Source organism: Procambarus clarkii, chromosome 44, assembly GCF_040958095.1.
Source record: "Procambarus clarkii isolate CNS0578487 chromosome 44, FALCON_Pclarkii_2.0, whole genome shotgun sequence".
In the NCBI taxonomy this organism is placed as follows: domain Eukaryota; kingdom Metazoa; phylum Arthropoda; class Malacostraca; order Decapoda; family Cambaridae; genus Procambarus; species Procambarus clarkii.
Window position 1 is genome coordinate 21,604,515 of NC_091193.1, and position 13,301 is coordinate 21,617,815.

Genomic DNA, 13,301 nt, shown 5'->3' on the forward strand with positions numbered 1-13,301 from the left:
GGTGGCACTAGAGAAGATGAGGGATAATGAGCCTGGCTCACCTTCACAACGACCGTCATCTTCGCTGCTGCTGCCCGGCCAGTATACCACGACCTCCTCCACCACTCCTGACTCGTCAGCCAACGCTGCTCTAGTCACCTCTTACGCACTCTTAGTATTCAAAATATAAGATGAATTCATGTTAACAATTTCAAAATGCCTTCCGAGACCGTGTTGAGTCTGCTCCCGAGACTTTAGAGGGCAAGGTATTCCAATGCTCTCGGAGGCTGGATATAAACGAATCTGTGTCGAATCTCATTGCATTTGTTGTTGGAGGCTGAACTTCTTCAGTATCTTATTGACTCTGATATAGTCGTTTGAGTCTACGTTTCTACAATGTAAACCACCTAGGCTCTTTAAAGTCCTACAAAGACTATGATATATATTATATATATATATATCTCGGTGATGGCATTAATTTTGTCGCTCGACTCTATACGTTATGCAACTCGCTTTCATATTTTGGTAAAGACCTCCCTTTTATAGCATAATGCAGGTGAGCTCTAACACATTATAATACAGCATAATGGGGTGGGTCAATGACGAGACCCACCACTCTGTAAGCCTTGCTGGCTACGGGCTTCACAGGGCTTTGTGCGCGTGAAGCCTCCACAGGTGTCCACTTATCACGCAAAACTTTGCGGTTCCATGAAAGGCAGCGACTCTCAAACAACATCCTCGTTTTCTATGCACTGGTTGGCAAGGGTAGGTAGGTGGGTACTAATGGGTAACAGGACTTCAAAGAGTGTTTTTTTTTCATTCAGATTCAGAATCTTCATTTGCAAAAACGTTATACAAATTGTCGCCGTTCCCGCTGGACTGAATAGATGTGTAGCCATAAAATAAGAATTTGTTTATTACAAACAAGAACCCCCTAACCTTGGAGTGACTGATAAAAGCAATATGCAGCAACAAAGTGACACAGCGCAAGGTTCGCGTCACGCAAGTGTAGCGTACAGCAGTACTACTATCAACACACAGAGAGATGCTGGCCTCAGCTAACCGCCCGCTAACCTCACTCACTCCCTGGCTTACAAAACTCTATTAAAAGAAGCAATTCGAGACTGTAATCGATTTGCACATGTGGAGTGTAGACAGTTTGCGAGACTGATGAGCAACATAACGAGAAGGGTAAAGTTAAAAGAAAAATATTCAAACAATTCGAAAAGTAGCATAAATAGCATAAAACAGCATTGATCTGCTACCGTTTCCTGCCCTGTGGCCTGGCTGCACCCAGCTGAGAGAGAGAGAGAGAGAGAGAGAGAGAGAGAGAGAGAGAGAGAGAGAGAGAGAGAGAGAGAGAGAGAGAGAGAGAGAGAGAGAGAGAGAGAGAGAGAGAGAGAGAGATAAGCATCAGGAGGGGAGTGCCCGGCTCTAGGAGACTAACACAAATACTAAGGGTAAACACAGTATTGAAAATGTCTAACATTTCTACCTTTCATATAGGCAAGCAAGGGCTGAGGGCATGTAAGGTTAATATAGGTAATTACGGTTGATTAGGGCAAGGTAATGATTGCGTGGGCGATCACTAGGCGCGAGTGAGGAAGGTGCGCCAAGTCAATAACCTAGGGCACCCTCCACAGCCTAGCATCACAGGGACGCCCTCTCTTACACCACCTACAACCTCAGCTCTTCTCTGGGGCGTCCGTCGTGGCCTTGTGGGGTTCAGCTCGCGCCAAGAAGACCTGAACACCCCGGCCAGTCACGTTCATCTTCACCAGGCATGAAAGCAATGTCGGAAAAAATATATATAATGCTCAAAACTCGTTCATTCAAATTCATAGAGGTGGAAAGAGTCTTGGTTGGACGTGTCGGATTATGACGACGTCTGATCCTAGAAACGCCGCGTTAAGCCCCACGGCGATGGATAGTCCACCTCAGCCTCTGAGTGTGTCAGGCACGCCTCCGTCAAGAACACTGAACACCTCCTCCAAGATAGATATGGTAGCCGTGAAATTTGGCAAATGTCTCGATTTGTCTGTCGCCTGTGTTAGCGGATGTTTAGTTGATGTTGCCAGTGTTGGTGTGGCCAGTGTTGGTGTTGCCAGTGCTGACGCTGCCAGTGTTGGTGGTTTTGATCCTCTTGCTGTATGAGTGTTTATTTTCCCACACAAGTGGTGGTCAGCATTGTGACTCACTGATGATATTCCTGTCATTTCCCCCCCCCCCCCACCAACTCTGACCCCTCAGAGGGGTCATTTCCCACACATCTGAAAATGTCTTACGCACATGAAGGTATTCTCTGCTCCTTCGGGTGTTCTCCTCCACCCTTACAGGGGTTCTCTCCGTGCTGGGCAACGTGTCGACGGTACTGATGTTCCGGCAGCGCCTCCGTCAGCTGACCCCGGCCGAGGTGCTCCTGCTCAACCTGGCACTCATGCACCTCTTCCTGGCCCTCTGCAGCTACCCGGCACCTATGGTCTCCAGCTTCGCCCACAGGTGGCTCTTTGGGGACATCGGTGAGCTCTTCCCCTGGGTACATGGGAGTCCCTGGGAGGGGGGGAAGGGGGGGGAGAGGGGGAAGGGAGGGGGGAGAGGGGGAAGGGGGGGAAGAGATTTATGTTTTTATTATAATTATTATCATTAATAATATAATAAGTACTAAAGTCGTTGACTTTTGTTATGTGTGCATTTGGAAAGTGTTGATGGAATTTTGCCAAACGAAATGATTTAATTAATCTAAGCGCTAAGTCCGCGTGGGGGGGGGGGGGTCTGCCGGTATTGTGTAGAGATGAAATACATATGTAATAAGGCGTCATTATCATTCTGGAGTAGATGGCATATATGATGAGGTAAGAGTAATGAAATGATATATGGCACTATTTTTTTTCTCCCTCTCTCCCCTTTCTCTTTCTCCCTTTTGCTTCCCCCCCCCCTCTCTCTCTCTCTCCCTCTCCCTCTCTCTTCCCCTCTCCCTAAGAGCGGGAAAGCTGACGTGTTAACACCTTCCCTCCGGCAGGGTGCGAGGTGTACGGCTTCGTGTGCTACCTGCTGGGGATCGCCACCATCACCTCCATGGCCGCCCTGGCCGTCGTCAGGTACCTGAAGACCTGCTCCCTCGCCTACGGTAAGCTGAGGACCGCGCTGAGGCCGACACGTAGAGGGAGGGAAAGGAGACGAGAGGTAGGAAAGGACGGAGCGAAAGAAGGGATATGGGGAGTTAAGAGAAGCAGAACTGGAAGACAAACTGAACTAACGGAATGGGAGAATGGAGATATGTGGTGGAGAGAGGAGGAATACAAAACATGAAGCGACAATAAGGTACAGACGGAGTAACAGATAACAGTACGAGGACAGGAATAGTGAAGTAAAGAGAGATATATTCACTAGCCCCCCCTTCCTCACACACACACACACACACGCACACATAAACACACACACACACACACACACACACACACACACACACACACACACACACACACACACATACAATGTTGAGAGGCGGGACCAAAGAGCCAGAGCTCAACCCCCGCAAACACAACTAGGTGAGTACACACACACACACACACACACACACACACACACACACACACACACACACACACACACTCACACACACACACACACACCCGTGGGGGCTTGACGGCTGGGTGGACAGCGCTTGGCATTCGTAGTCCTAGGGAGGGTCCGGGGATAGATTCCCGGCGATGGCGGAAACAAATAGACAGTTTCTTTCACCCTGATGTTCCTGTTCACCTAGCAGTAAATAGGTACCTGGGAGTTAGACAGTTGCTACGGGATGCTTCCTGTGTGTGTGTGTGTGTGTGTGTGTGTGTGTGTGTGTGTGTGTGTGTGTGTGTGTGTGTGTGTGTGTGTGTGTGTGTGTGTGTAGACCCCACACATCATCAGTTGCACATGCATATTCCCGGCATGGTAGCGGCAAGGCGGCTGGGATTCGGGAAAAGAAGCAACAAGATATATTGAGTTTGTTGATGAATAAAAGACCGAGAGGCCCAGATACTGAGGTCCGGTTACCAATACCACACAGTCTGGACCTGTGGTGGGATGCCAATACGTTTTGGTGCTGTGATATAGTCATTATCTACTTCTATTACACTCAGTTTCACACATGAAACCCCCCCCCCTCTCCTCCCTCTCGTCCACGCTCTAATCCACTCCCTCTGCCTTCTCTCTCCCTCAGGCAGGCGACTGACGTCCGAGCACATGAAGGTGGTGCTGGTAGGGGTGTACATGTACTCAGTGTTCTGGGCGGTGCTCCCACTCTTCTCCTTCGTCAGCGACTTCGAGGTGGAACCCTTCGGCACCTCCTGCACCCTCAACTGGGCCAATCCTGCCAACAGTAAGTTCTCAACGCCCATTTTCTTTCACGTGGCTTGATAATAGTCCAGAAATGTCTTTTTTGTCTCATTTTCTGATGTGTGGTTTGGTCATCATATCCTCAGCCCCGTTATTGTGACTCATCTTCTATACCATTCTATGTCTCTGTTATATTCACTACAACATTAAGGTTACTACGAGGTCTGAAGACTTATACATACTGCAGACGACGAGTCACAATAACGTGGCTGAAGGTATGATGACCAAACCACTTGATAATGCTCCAAGACTGGTCGAAACGTCGTCGTTTCTTCATTTTGTGAAGTGTAGTTTGGTCATGATGTACACAGACGGTCGAACCCCTGACAGGAACAATACGCAGTAATCTGTTAATCCTGTGTTTAAGAACTCCACACACACAAGCCCGTCTGACCTAAGGCCCACACAACTTCGTGGTTCCCCCCAGGTGCCCAGGTGTACATCGTGCTGGTGGTGACGCTGGTGGTGACGCTGCCGGCGGCGGTGATGGTGTGGTGCTACGCCAGGATCCTGCTCCTGGTGCGCCGGAACTACCGCAACAAACTCACCACCCTCCGCAACCCTCCCACGTCCCAACGGCGCTCCGAGCTCCAGATCACACTGGTGAGTGTACGGGATACTACTCCGCACCCTCCCTCCCTCCCTCGCGAGGTCCTGGTGGCCTGGACCTGCTGGTATTGGGCCTCTGTGGACCGTCTTGGATGGCCCCCCTCTTCTAATTCCCCCCCTCCCCCCCACCAAGTATCTCGGGGATACTTGGGAGAATTAGTGGGGGTCAGTATCCCGGCCCCCCCCCACACCACCCCCACAGAGTGCTAGACGCTAGACAGAAACGTCGACCCACGTTTCTCAGAACTGGCCACAACATTAACAGGCAAATTCCCTGAGAACTCGCCCCAAGACAATTTTACAACCCACGACGAAAGGAGTAATTTGATGGCCATAATTTAATCTAAAGTTCCTTTCCAGATAGTCTTTTACCCCGTGAATTTTACCGAGGCAATCTCAGAAGTTATTATAAAAGTCAAATTAGAGTGTTGGATTTTATATAGGTGGTCGAGAAGGTCGCAGGAGGCGCTCTTGTGGTGGCAAATATTGGCCGACTTTATGGTGTCCCTCCTGTGGCACAAGTGTCAGCGACGTCACCCCTGGCTGACGACAGTGTCGGGGACGTCACCCCCGGCTGACGACAGTGTCGGGGACGTCACCCCCGGCTGACGACAGTGTCAGGGACGTCACCCCCGGCTGACGACAGTGTCGGGGACGTCACCCCCGGCTGACGACAGTGTCGGGGACGTCACCCCCGGCTGACGACAGTGTCAGGGACGTCACCCCGGCTGACGACAGTGTCAGGGACGTCACCCCCGGCTGACGACAGTGCCAGGGACGTCACCCCCGGCTGACGACAGTATCAGAGACGTCACCCCCGGCTGACGACAGTGTCAGGGACGTCACCCCCGGCTGACGACAGTGTCAGGGACGTCACCCCCGGCTGACGACAGTGTCAAGGACGTCACCCCCGGCTGACGACAGTATCAGAGACGTCACCCCCGGCTGACGACAGTGTCAGGGACGTCACCCCCGGCTGACGACAGTATCAGAGACGTCACCCCCGGCTGACGACAGTGTCAAGGACGTCACCCCCGGCTGACGACAGTATCAGAGACGTCACCCCCGGCTGACGACAGTATCAGAGACGTCACCCCCGGCTGACGACAGTATCAGAGACGTCACCCCCGGCTGACGACAGTATCAGAGACGTCACCTGGGGGAAAAGTATATTAGGGAAAAGTCTGGGTAATTAACTGTCGTTTCGCCTCGATATTGTCTGAGCATCATCAGTGTGATGATGCGATGAGATGATGAGAGAGACACACTGATGAGAGCATCAGTGTGTCTGGTCTCTCTCTCACACACACCAAGCTCAGGGCTCAGCATGGAGAACTCTCATTAATCACCTCATTACTCAAATTGAAGTAAGACTTAATTTTTATGGCTTCTATTAGTTTTGATTAAGATTAGTGATCTTGAGAAAGGGTTTTTCCAAATTCCTTGAGAGAGAGAGAGAGAGAGAGAGAGAGAGAGAGAGAGAGAGAGAGAGAGAGAGAGAGAGAGAGAGAGAGAGAGAGAGAGAGAGAGAGAGAGAGAGAGAGAGAGAGAGAGAGAGAGAGAGAGAGGGCCTAAGTCCCGTGGAGCGCAATGGCAGGATGGAAGCATTTGTTCAAAGTTTCCTTTCACCTGATGCCTCTGTTTACACAGCAGCAAATAGATAATTAGGAAGTTAGACAATTATGGGCTGCATCCTGAGGATGGTCAGTAGTAGGCTTAGTAGTAGGCCTAGTAGTTACACACACACACACACACACACACACACACACACACACACACACACACACACACTCGCCCCCACGTCAACCCCGGGGAGTGTTGACTGGTTATCAATACTGAGGAAGGTACAGGATCAGTTGTGTAATAATAAAAGAAGAGTTCAGGTTTTTTGTTAAGGCAAGTTTTAAGGAAACTCTTCACACAGCCAGACTGTTACGGGGAAGTTCTTATCTTTAATTTGTCCTCAAGTTTCTGCATGACAATTTTCTTTGTTGTTGCTATATTTCTTTTCCCGGCGATTTTGACTATTTTCTCAGATTCATAAAGAGAGAGAGAGAGAGAGAGAGAGAGAGAGAGAGAGAGAGAGAGAGAGAGAGAGAGAGAGAGAGAGAGAGAGAGAGAGAGAGAGAGAGAGAGGAGAATGTTTAATACATCTTCGTCACAAGTTCAAATGCATTTATGGAGACAATAAAATACATCTCAAAGGGATAGAGTAGCTTAAGTTATTTCTATCCACCTTCACTCTCCTCGTACTGCAGACGGACGTTGCCACACCAAGTATTTTACAAATGCCTTGTACTTCACGTCGTCCCCTCCTCTACCACTCAGTACACCTGTCCCCCTCTCACGTGTGGCGCAGGTGTCCGGGCTGGTGTGTGCAGGGTTCCTGGTGGCGTGGCTACCCTACTGCCTGGTGTCCGTCGTGACCGGCCTCATGGGACACCAGGCTCCTGTCTACGTCACCCTGGTGCCTGTCCTGCTGGCTAAGTCCTCCTGCGCCTACAACCCCGTCATCTACGTCTTCGTTAACGCCAGGTACAGGTGAGTCGGGCAGGTGATACAAGGTGACGTAGTTACACCCCCCAAGTCGACACAAGGGAGAGGGAATGTACTCCTCTGCATACATGTGGCCACTTTCAGCTATGTAAATTATACCCATAGTCATACAGGGAGTTCACGTCGGGATGGAAAGTCATACGGGGAGATATAATCAGTCAACCCGCACTTGCAAACGGCCATAAATATACTCTCAAAGAACACGGCTGGAGATCAATTGCAACGCTCCGAGTGCATCATGTGGGCAAGCTTTAAGGGTCTAGTGACCGAGTATTCAATAATGTAGTGTGTGTAGCATGACCCAGTTCCTGGTGGCAGCTGAGCACCTCAAGTGCTCAGAATCGTCACACAGGTAGCCACCGGTCACAGGTAACGGTAACCTGTGGATGACTGTTGGAGCATGGTTGGTCTTGTGCAGCTGTGAGCGAGTGCTGGAGCATGGTTGGTCTTGATATTTGTTTGTGTTTAATTAATATATAACATTTGTATACGATATTACTCAACTTTGTGTCTACGGGCTGATGATCCACTCCACCCGCCCCCCCCCTCCATGATAGTGAGGACGAGGCTATGATAATGAGATGAATAATGTATGAGTGAATCAGCTGTGTCGCGTGGGGGGATTGAATGAATGGAATCATCAACCCAGGCTTCACATGGGAATGTTCTTGGCTGTGGCTTACTCAAACCGTAATAAATAAATTTTGAACACCATCAAAAGTAGATGCATATTTATCAATTACACGAATTACGAACAGTCCTGAGAACAGTGAACAGTTTGTATAATTGTTCATTATGTTTCACTTCCCTCCTGTCTTATCTCTGTGTTCATCCCCAGAAAGGAGATGCTGGGGATCCTTCAGAAGCATCTGAGCCCCTTGATGTGTTGCCTGCGGGGACAGGAACGTCATGACGAAGACGATGACGAAGGTGAGTTGTTGGGAGGTGTAGAGGTACGCCTCGAGGCGAGCTAGTAAGAGACAATAAGAGTAATAAGAGGCAGCAATGTTAATACAGTACTAGTCAATACACTACCCTGACGCGGGCACATTATTGTACTCCCTGCAGAGTCGTCCCAAGAGGTGAAGTCAGTGTACATGACCCGCACCTACAGGGAGTCGCCCATCCTGGAGGAGGACCTGTCCACCACCATCGCCGTCGGCACCAGACTCCAGCGGGTCCTCGCCACCGCCGCCGACCTCACACCTGCAGCCACACTCAATCTGGACCTTACCGCCATCTCTGCTGGTATCAACCTCAAGCCGGACGTCGACACCTCCGCCGCCGACCTCACCCAAACAACCAGACTAAAGCCGGACCTCACCATCACAAGTGCCAGCCTCCCACCGGACCTCACTACTACCCTTGCGAGCCACAGCCTCCAGCCGGACCTCCAAGGGAGCGTGGCCGCACCTCTCAGCAACTGACCAGGTTCCTGGCCGCGCCCAGCACATGTAGTAGGAAAGGCAGGTCTGGGGGCGGGTACACCGCTCTCCTGGACGGTCCTCTGCTCGTTAACATTATGAAGACTTCCAATTGTGATGCCTCAATCAAGAATTGTCCTTACGACCAGTCTACAGACTAAAGTTTTCTTCAAGTGGTGTCATGGATTTCTCGTCACCTGTACACATACACGCACGCACATCTTCATTCTCAAGGCTTCAAACACATAAGTGTCCTAGTGATGACAATGATCTAAAACTCAATTATTTTGAAATTCAGTATTCCCCTTGAGCGCAGTTTCCGTCCAGGTCAGTGGACTAGAGAGCTGTACCATCAACACCCTCGTAGCTACATGTTCTTACTCCTTCAGACACCCTACGAGAGTCGGCCATAACAGAGCTCTCCGGTAGACGAGGTAGAATAACGAGTGACAGAGGGACCGGCTGAGGTCTCCAGGAAGGGGGGCTAGTGTGTCACCGTCAGCCTCCAGCTACTCTGCTCCGGACACTGATAACCATGAATTTGTTTCCTTCCTCACTGGTCAAAAAGAATTCGTGCAGTTTGGTCCACGGTGCTCCAGCTGTCGTAGCAATATTAGCAGCAAAAGCGGACCCTCCGCAGTTCCTCCTTCATAAATCCGTCGCCAAGACGCACACACACTAACAAAATGTCCCCTAGTTTTGGCAAGACTCGAGGCGACGTACCATCCGGGTCATCTTGGTGCTTAATGTCCGTAGAGCTTCGTCAACTTAGTTTAGAGAAGGGGGAGGAAAAAGAAAATGGGATGCAAGCTCCCAGACCAATGAATGACGATCTTGACGATTAGTCCAGCCATAAGGATGAGCCATGCACGCGGAGGCAAGTCACAGCACGGAAAGTCATGATAACCATCCCTCGACCCTCGAGGTACGACCCTTCCCCCCGACACCCCTCCCAACTACCCTCTCCTCCTTCATCAACCCTCCAACCCCTCCTCTTCTAAAGTTAAAACGTAAAGATGAAGCGAAATTTTAAAGACGTTGAGGAATGTGAAGAGAAGATCCCATCGGAATAGGGTCAAAATAACTATTGTGCGAGAGATCAGTAAAAGGAAATGGCTGGAGAATCTAGGAAGTACATGTGACCACCGACACGTGCAGGACATGTTCGTCTAAACTAGTATTCTAGTCTAGAAGTTAGACTAGTTCTTCTAGACTTCTAGACGCCAGGAGTAGACAGGTTGAACGTCATTTCTCACCGAGGATCAGAAGAATACAACCGAGGCTCGTCCCTGTGGTGGGCACTACAGCCTCCAAGAGTGAGAGAGATGATCTCATCTTTAGACGAAGACAATTACGTATACATCTTACTCTTCTTCTGAATATTTGTGAACTGTGTGAAGCGTTTTAAGCCAGTATGGATTTGGTTGGACCCACGAAACTGGCTTTGACAGTCTACCTCTGACCCTTCTCAATACGCATTTCAATTCAATTTCTTTATTGTGCACCCCATACCCATCCCGTGGGCGGTGGTGGAAAGGGTTACAGAGGAACATAATGGGTTCAGGAACTGAGCAAGTAACAATCTTTTGAAGCTAGTTACACACTTATTAATGTTATATATATATATATATATATATATATATATATATATATATATATATATATATATATATATATATATATATATATATATATATACATGTACATATATATACAATCATTTACACAAATGGTGGGGCAAATATTATATACTATGCACCCAAGAATAAAATAATTATATTCACGTTTCTTTAGAGCAACACCTAGGCCTGATAGCAAGGTTCTCTATGCTGACAAGTCTGTAGCGGCTCAGAGCATCAATATTATAATCCCCGACAGAAGCTCTCCTGTACAAAGGAGGATCTTTGCTTCTTTGGTAGGTGGTAGATATTCCACCTACCCCCCTCCCCCCCCCCCCAGTCTTTAAAGTTTTCATAATTAGCGGAACCTATATTTTTTTGTAATTACTGTATTAATAATTGCAAATATACAAGGTACACACATATATATATATATCATTTGCCTGACGTGTTTCAAATAAACGATATGGAAATTATAATCTTCGTTTTCTTTGTAATCTAAATAATACACAGTAATCATAAGGGCAGACTAAAGGGAAGAGAAGCAAGGTTGTGCAATGTAGTCGGGTTCCACCCGCTAGGTTGTTATTGTTTTAGATTCAGCTACTCTGAACCCTACTACACTCCACTACCTTGTTGGTCTGGTCCACCTACCCAAGCTTGGCGCCCTGGAGAGGTCAACCTCGGCAACTAGAGGGCAACTCCATAGTCTCCCAGGACTGCTGGATGCCTATTACTCGGAACAAAAAGTTCCAAATAGCACGGGCTATGGTGAGGCCGAAGTGAACTTACCTGGCACAGGAGCGAGGCTGAAACTGTGTGCACCCGAAACGTTGCTGGGCTGTTCCCAACGGCAGGATAGATGCATTTGGGCAACGTTTCCTTTCACCTGATGCCTTTGTTCACCTAGCAGCAAGCAGATACCCCGGGAGTCAGGAAACTGTTGTAGGTTGAATTCTTGGAGAGGCCAGTAATTGCTTAATTAGTTTCCTGTCCCCCGACTGTTGGAAACAATGTAAGTTACGTGCTTATCTGCGAGGCCGCGCGCGCGCGCCTGCCCGCCAACAATTGCTGGGGTGCTGATGATTAATTATTTATATAGAAGTTTCTTTTATAATCTTCGCTGACCGCTCACATGCGGATGTGTTGGTCTCTTATTATTATAAACCATTTAAACTTGACATTTATTTATATTATTATGATTAACTCTAAAATAGCACGTCCAATCACTTGGGCTAAACGGTAGAGCGGCGGTCTCACTGCATGCAGGTCGGCGTTCAAGCCCCGACCGTCCACAAGTGGTTGGGCACCATTCCTTCCCTCCGTCCCATCCCAAATCCTTATCCTGACCCCTTCTAAGTGTTATATAGTCGTAATGGCTTGGCACTTTCTCCCTAATAGTTCCCTCCAAAACAGCCCTTCTTAGCTCATTAATTACCAACACTGGTGGCCAATTTTCTTCTTATGTTCATTGTAAATTCACAGGACAGGGGAAAACTTTTTAAGTAAAGTTTTCGATCTTTGCTTCGATTATAAATTATTTGATGTTGGAATTTACTTATTTCACTACAGTACTTCTTTGATTCAATTGCTTTTCTAAGCAAAATGCTTAGGGAGGATTTTGACGAAATTCCTAAATACTAAATTCTCACCTACTGTTAAAATTCCCAGTAACTAAAGATATTCGGTATATCATGTTTCCTTCTGTAGGTTCTGTAAGCTTTTATATTAGAAGTGATCTTAAGAAGGTAAGAGGTACCAGATCAAAGGGTAAAGGATCTCTGTTTTTAAAATAGTTTCCAATATTATGATTATTGATAAACACGAAATGAAGCTAATTTGTGGACAGTAATGTTTAATAATGTTAAATGTTCAAACTGTAATGTTCGCTACGTGGGCAATACTCACCCTGTCATCACTATCAAAAGGACAAATGCTCGTTAATCCAGCCGCCAAACCCCAGCTGTTTATGAATGAAAAAAAACAGGTTTACACACGACTCACAACTGATGATATTCGAACATTTCTAGCAGAATGCTTCGCCGATGACCTCTGTTCGAACCACAACGCTGTAAATGCTTCACCCACGTGCTTCAATACAAACTCTCGCCAACAGAACCTAAACCATTTAACCTAGCCTACATTTTACTACACATATAAAAGTATTAATATAATAATATTAACTTGTATATGAGAACAAAACCAAGTTTAATGTACAGCGTATAAAATTGTTGAATGGTCTCAGGAAGACGGCCGCCGCTGTAACGAGCTTGGGTCTGAGGACAGGTTGTTCCAGTAATAGCCAACAGATCCTAACCACCTGAGCTGACCTAAGTTAAGCCTAACTATTAAACACATATTAGCATGTAATATTACCTTCAAACGCCGAACGTTAAAATTGACGAATGCGTCTTTGAGTTGGGCCGCCGCCTGCACGGGCCTAGCTCGAGCACAGGTAGTAAATACCTCAGGAAACCTAAAACATTGTATCTGTGAACATATAGACATCTCTTACCTTACAGATTTGCCCTCTTAGGCAAGTTGTGTCCTCTGTTATAAGAGATGACTAAGAAGCCGGCAGCACCCCCCCCCCTCCCTCCTCGCACTCACAGCGCTATCACTCCACTGACAGCCGGCTGTCATAGACAAGACCTCAACGTCTTGGAGCAGCTGAACAACTCCGAGTCCTCGACCCAGTTGTTCAATCACTAATACAGCCCATTCTCATAAACAA

General features: G+C 48.0%; 2 protein-coding genes across 2 annotated transcripts in view; one reads left to right on the top strand and one right to left on the bottom strand.

Moving 5' to 3' along the window:
- The window catches only part of LOC123745341 (opsin-5), a 15,299-nt gene extending 4,911 nt beyond the window's left edge, over nt 1-10,388 (top strand). Inside the window, exons 3-9 of the mRNA XM_045725816.2 lie at nt 2,316-2,498; nt 2,999-3,106; nt 4,184-4,342; nt 4,787-4,962; nt 7,328-7,509; nt 8,363-8,454; nt 8,593-10,388. Coding sequence (XP_045581772.2) covers nt 2,316-2,498; nt 2,999-3,106; nt 4,184-4,342; nt 4,787-4,962; nt 7,328-7,509; nt 8,363-8,454; nt 8,593-8,951 — 1,259 coding nt within the window. The 3' untranslated portion in view covers nt 8,952-10,388. The remainder of the gene's footprint in view (nt 1-2,315; nt 2,499-2,998; nt 3,107-4,183; nt 4,343-4,786; nt 4,963-7,327; nt 7,510-8,362; nt 8,455-8,592) is intronic.
- The window catches only part of LOC123745340 (RIB43A-like with coiled-coils protein 1), a 52,745-nt gene extending 39,492 nt beyond the window's left edge, over nt 1-13,253 (bottom strand). Inside the window, exon 1 of the mRNA XM_069300795.1 lies at nt 13,083-13,253. The gene's annotated coding sequence lies outside the window, so the exon portion shown is untranslated. The remainder of the gene's footprint in view (nt 1-13,082) is intronic.
- Between the last annotated feature and the right edge of the window lie 48 nt (nt 13,254-13,301).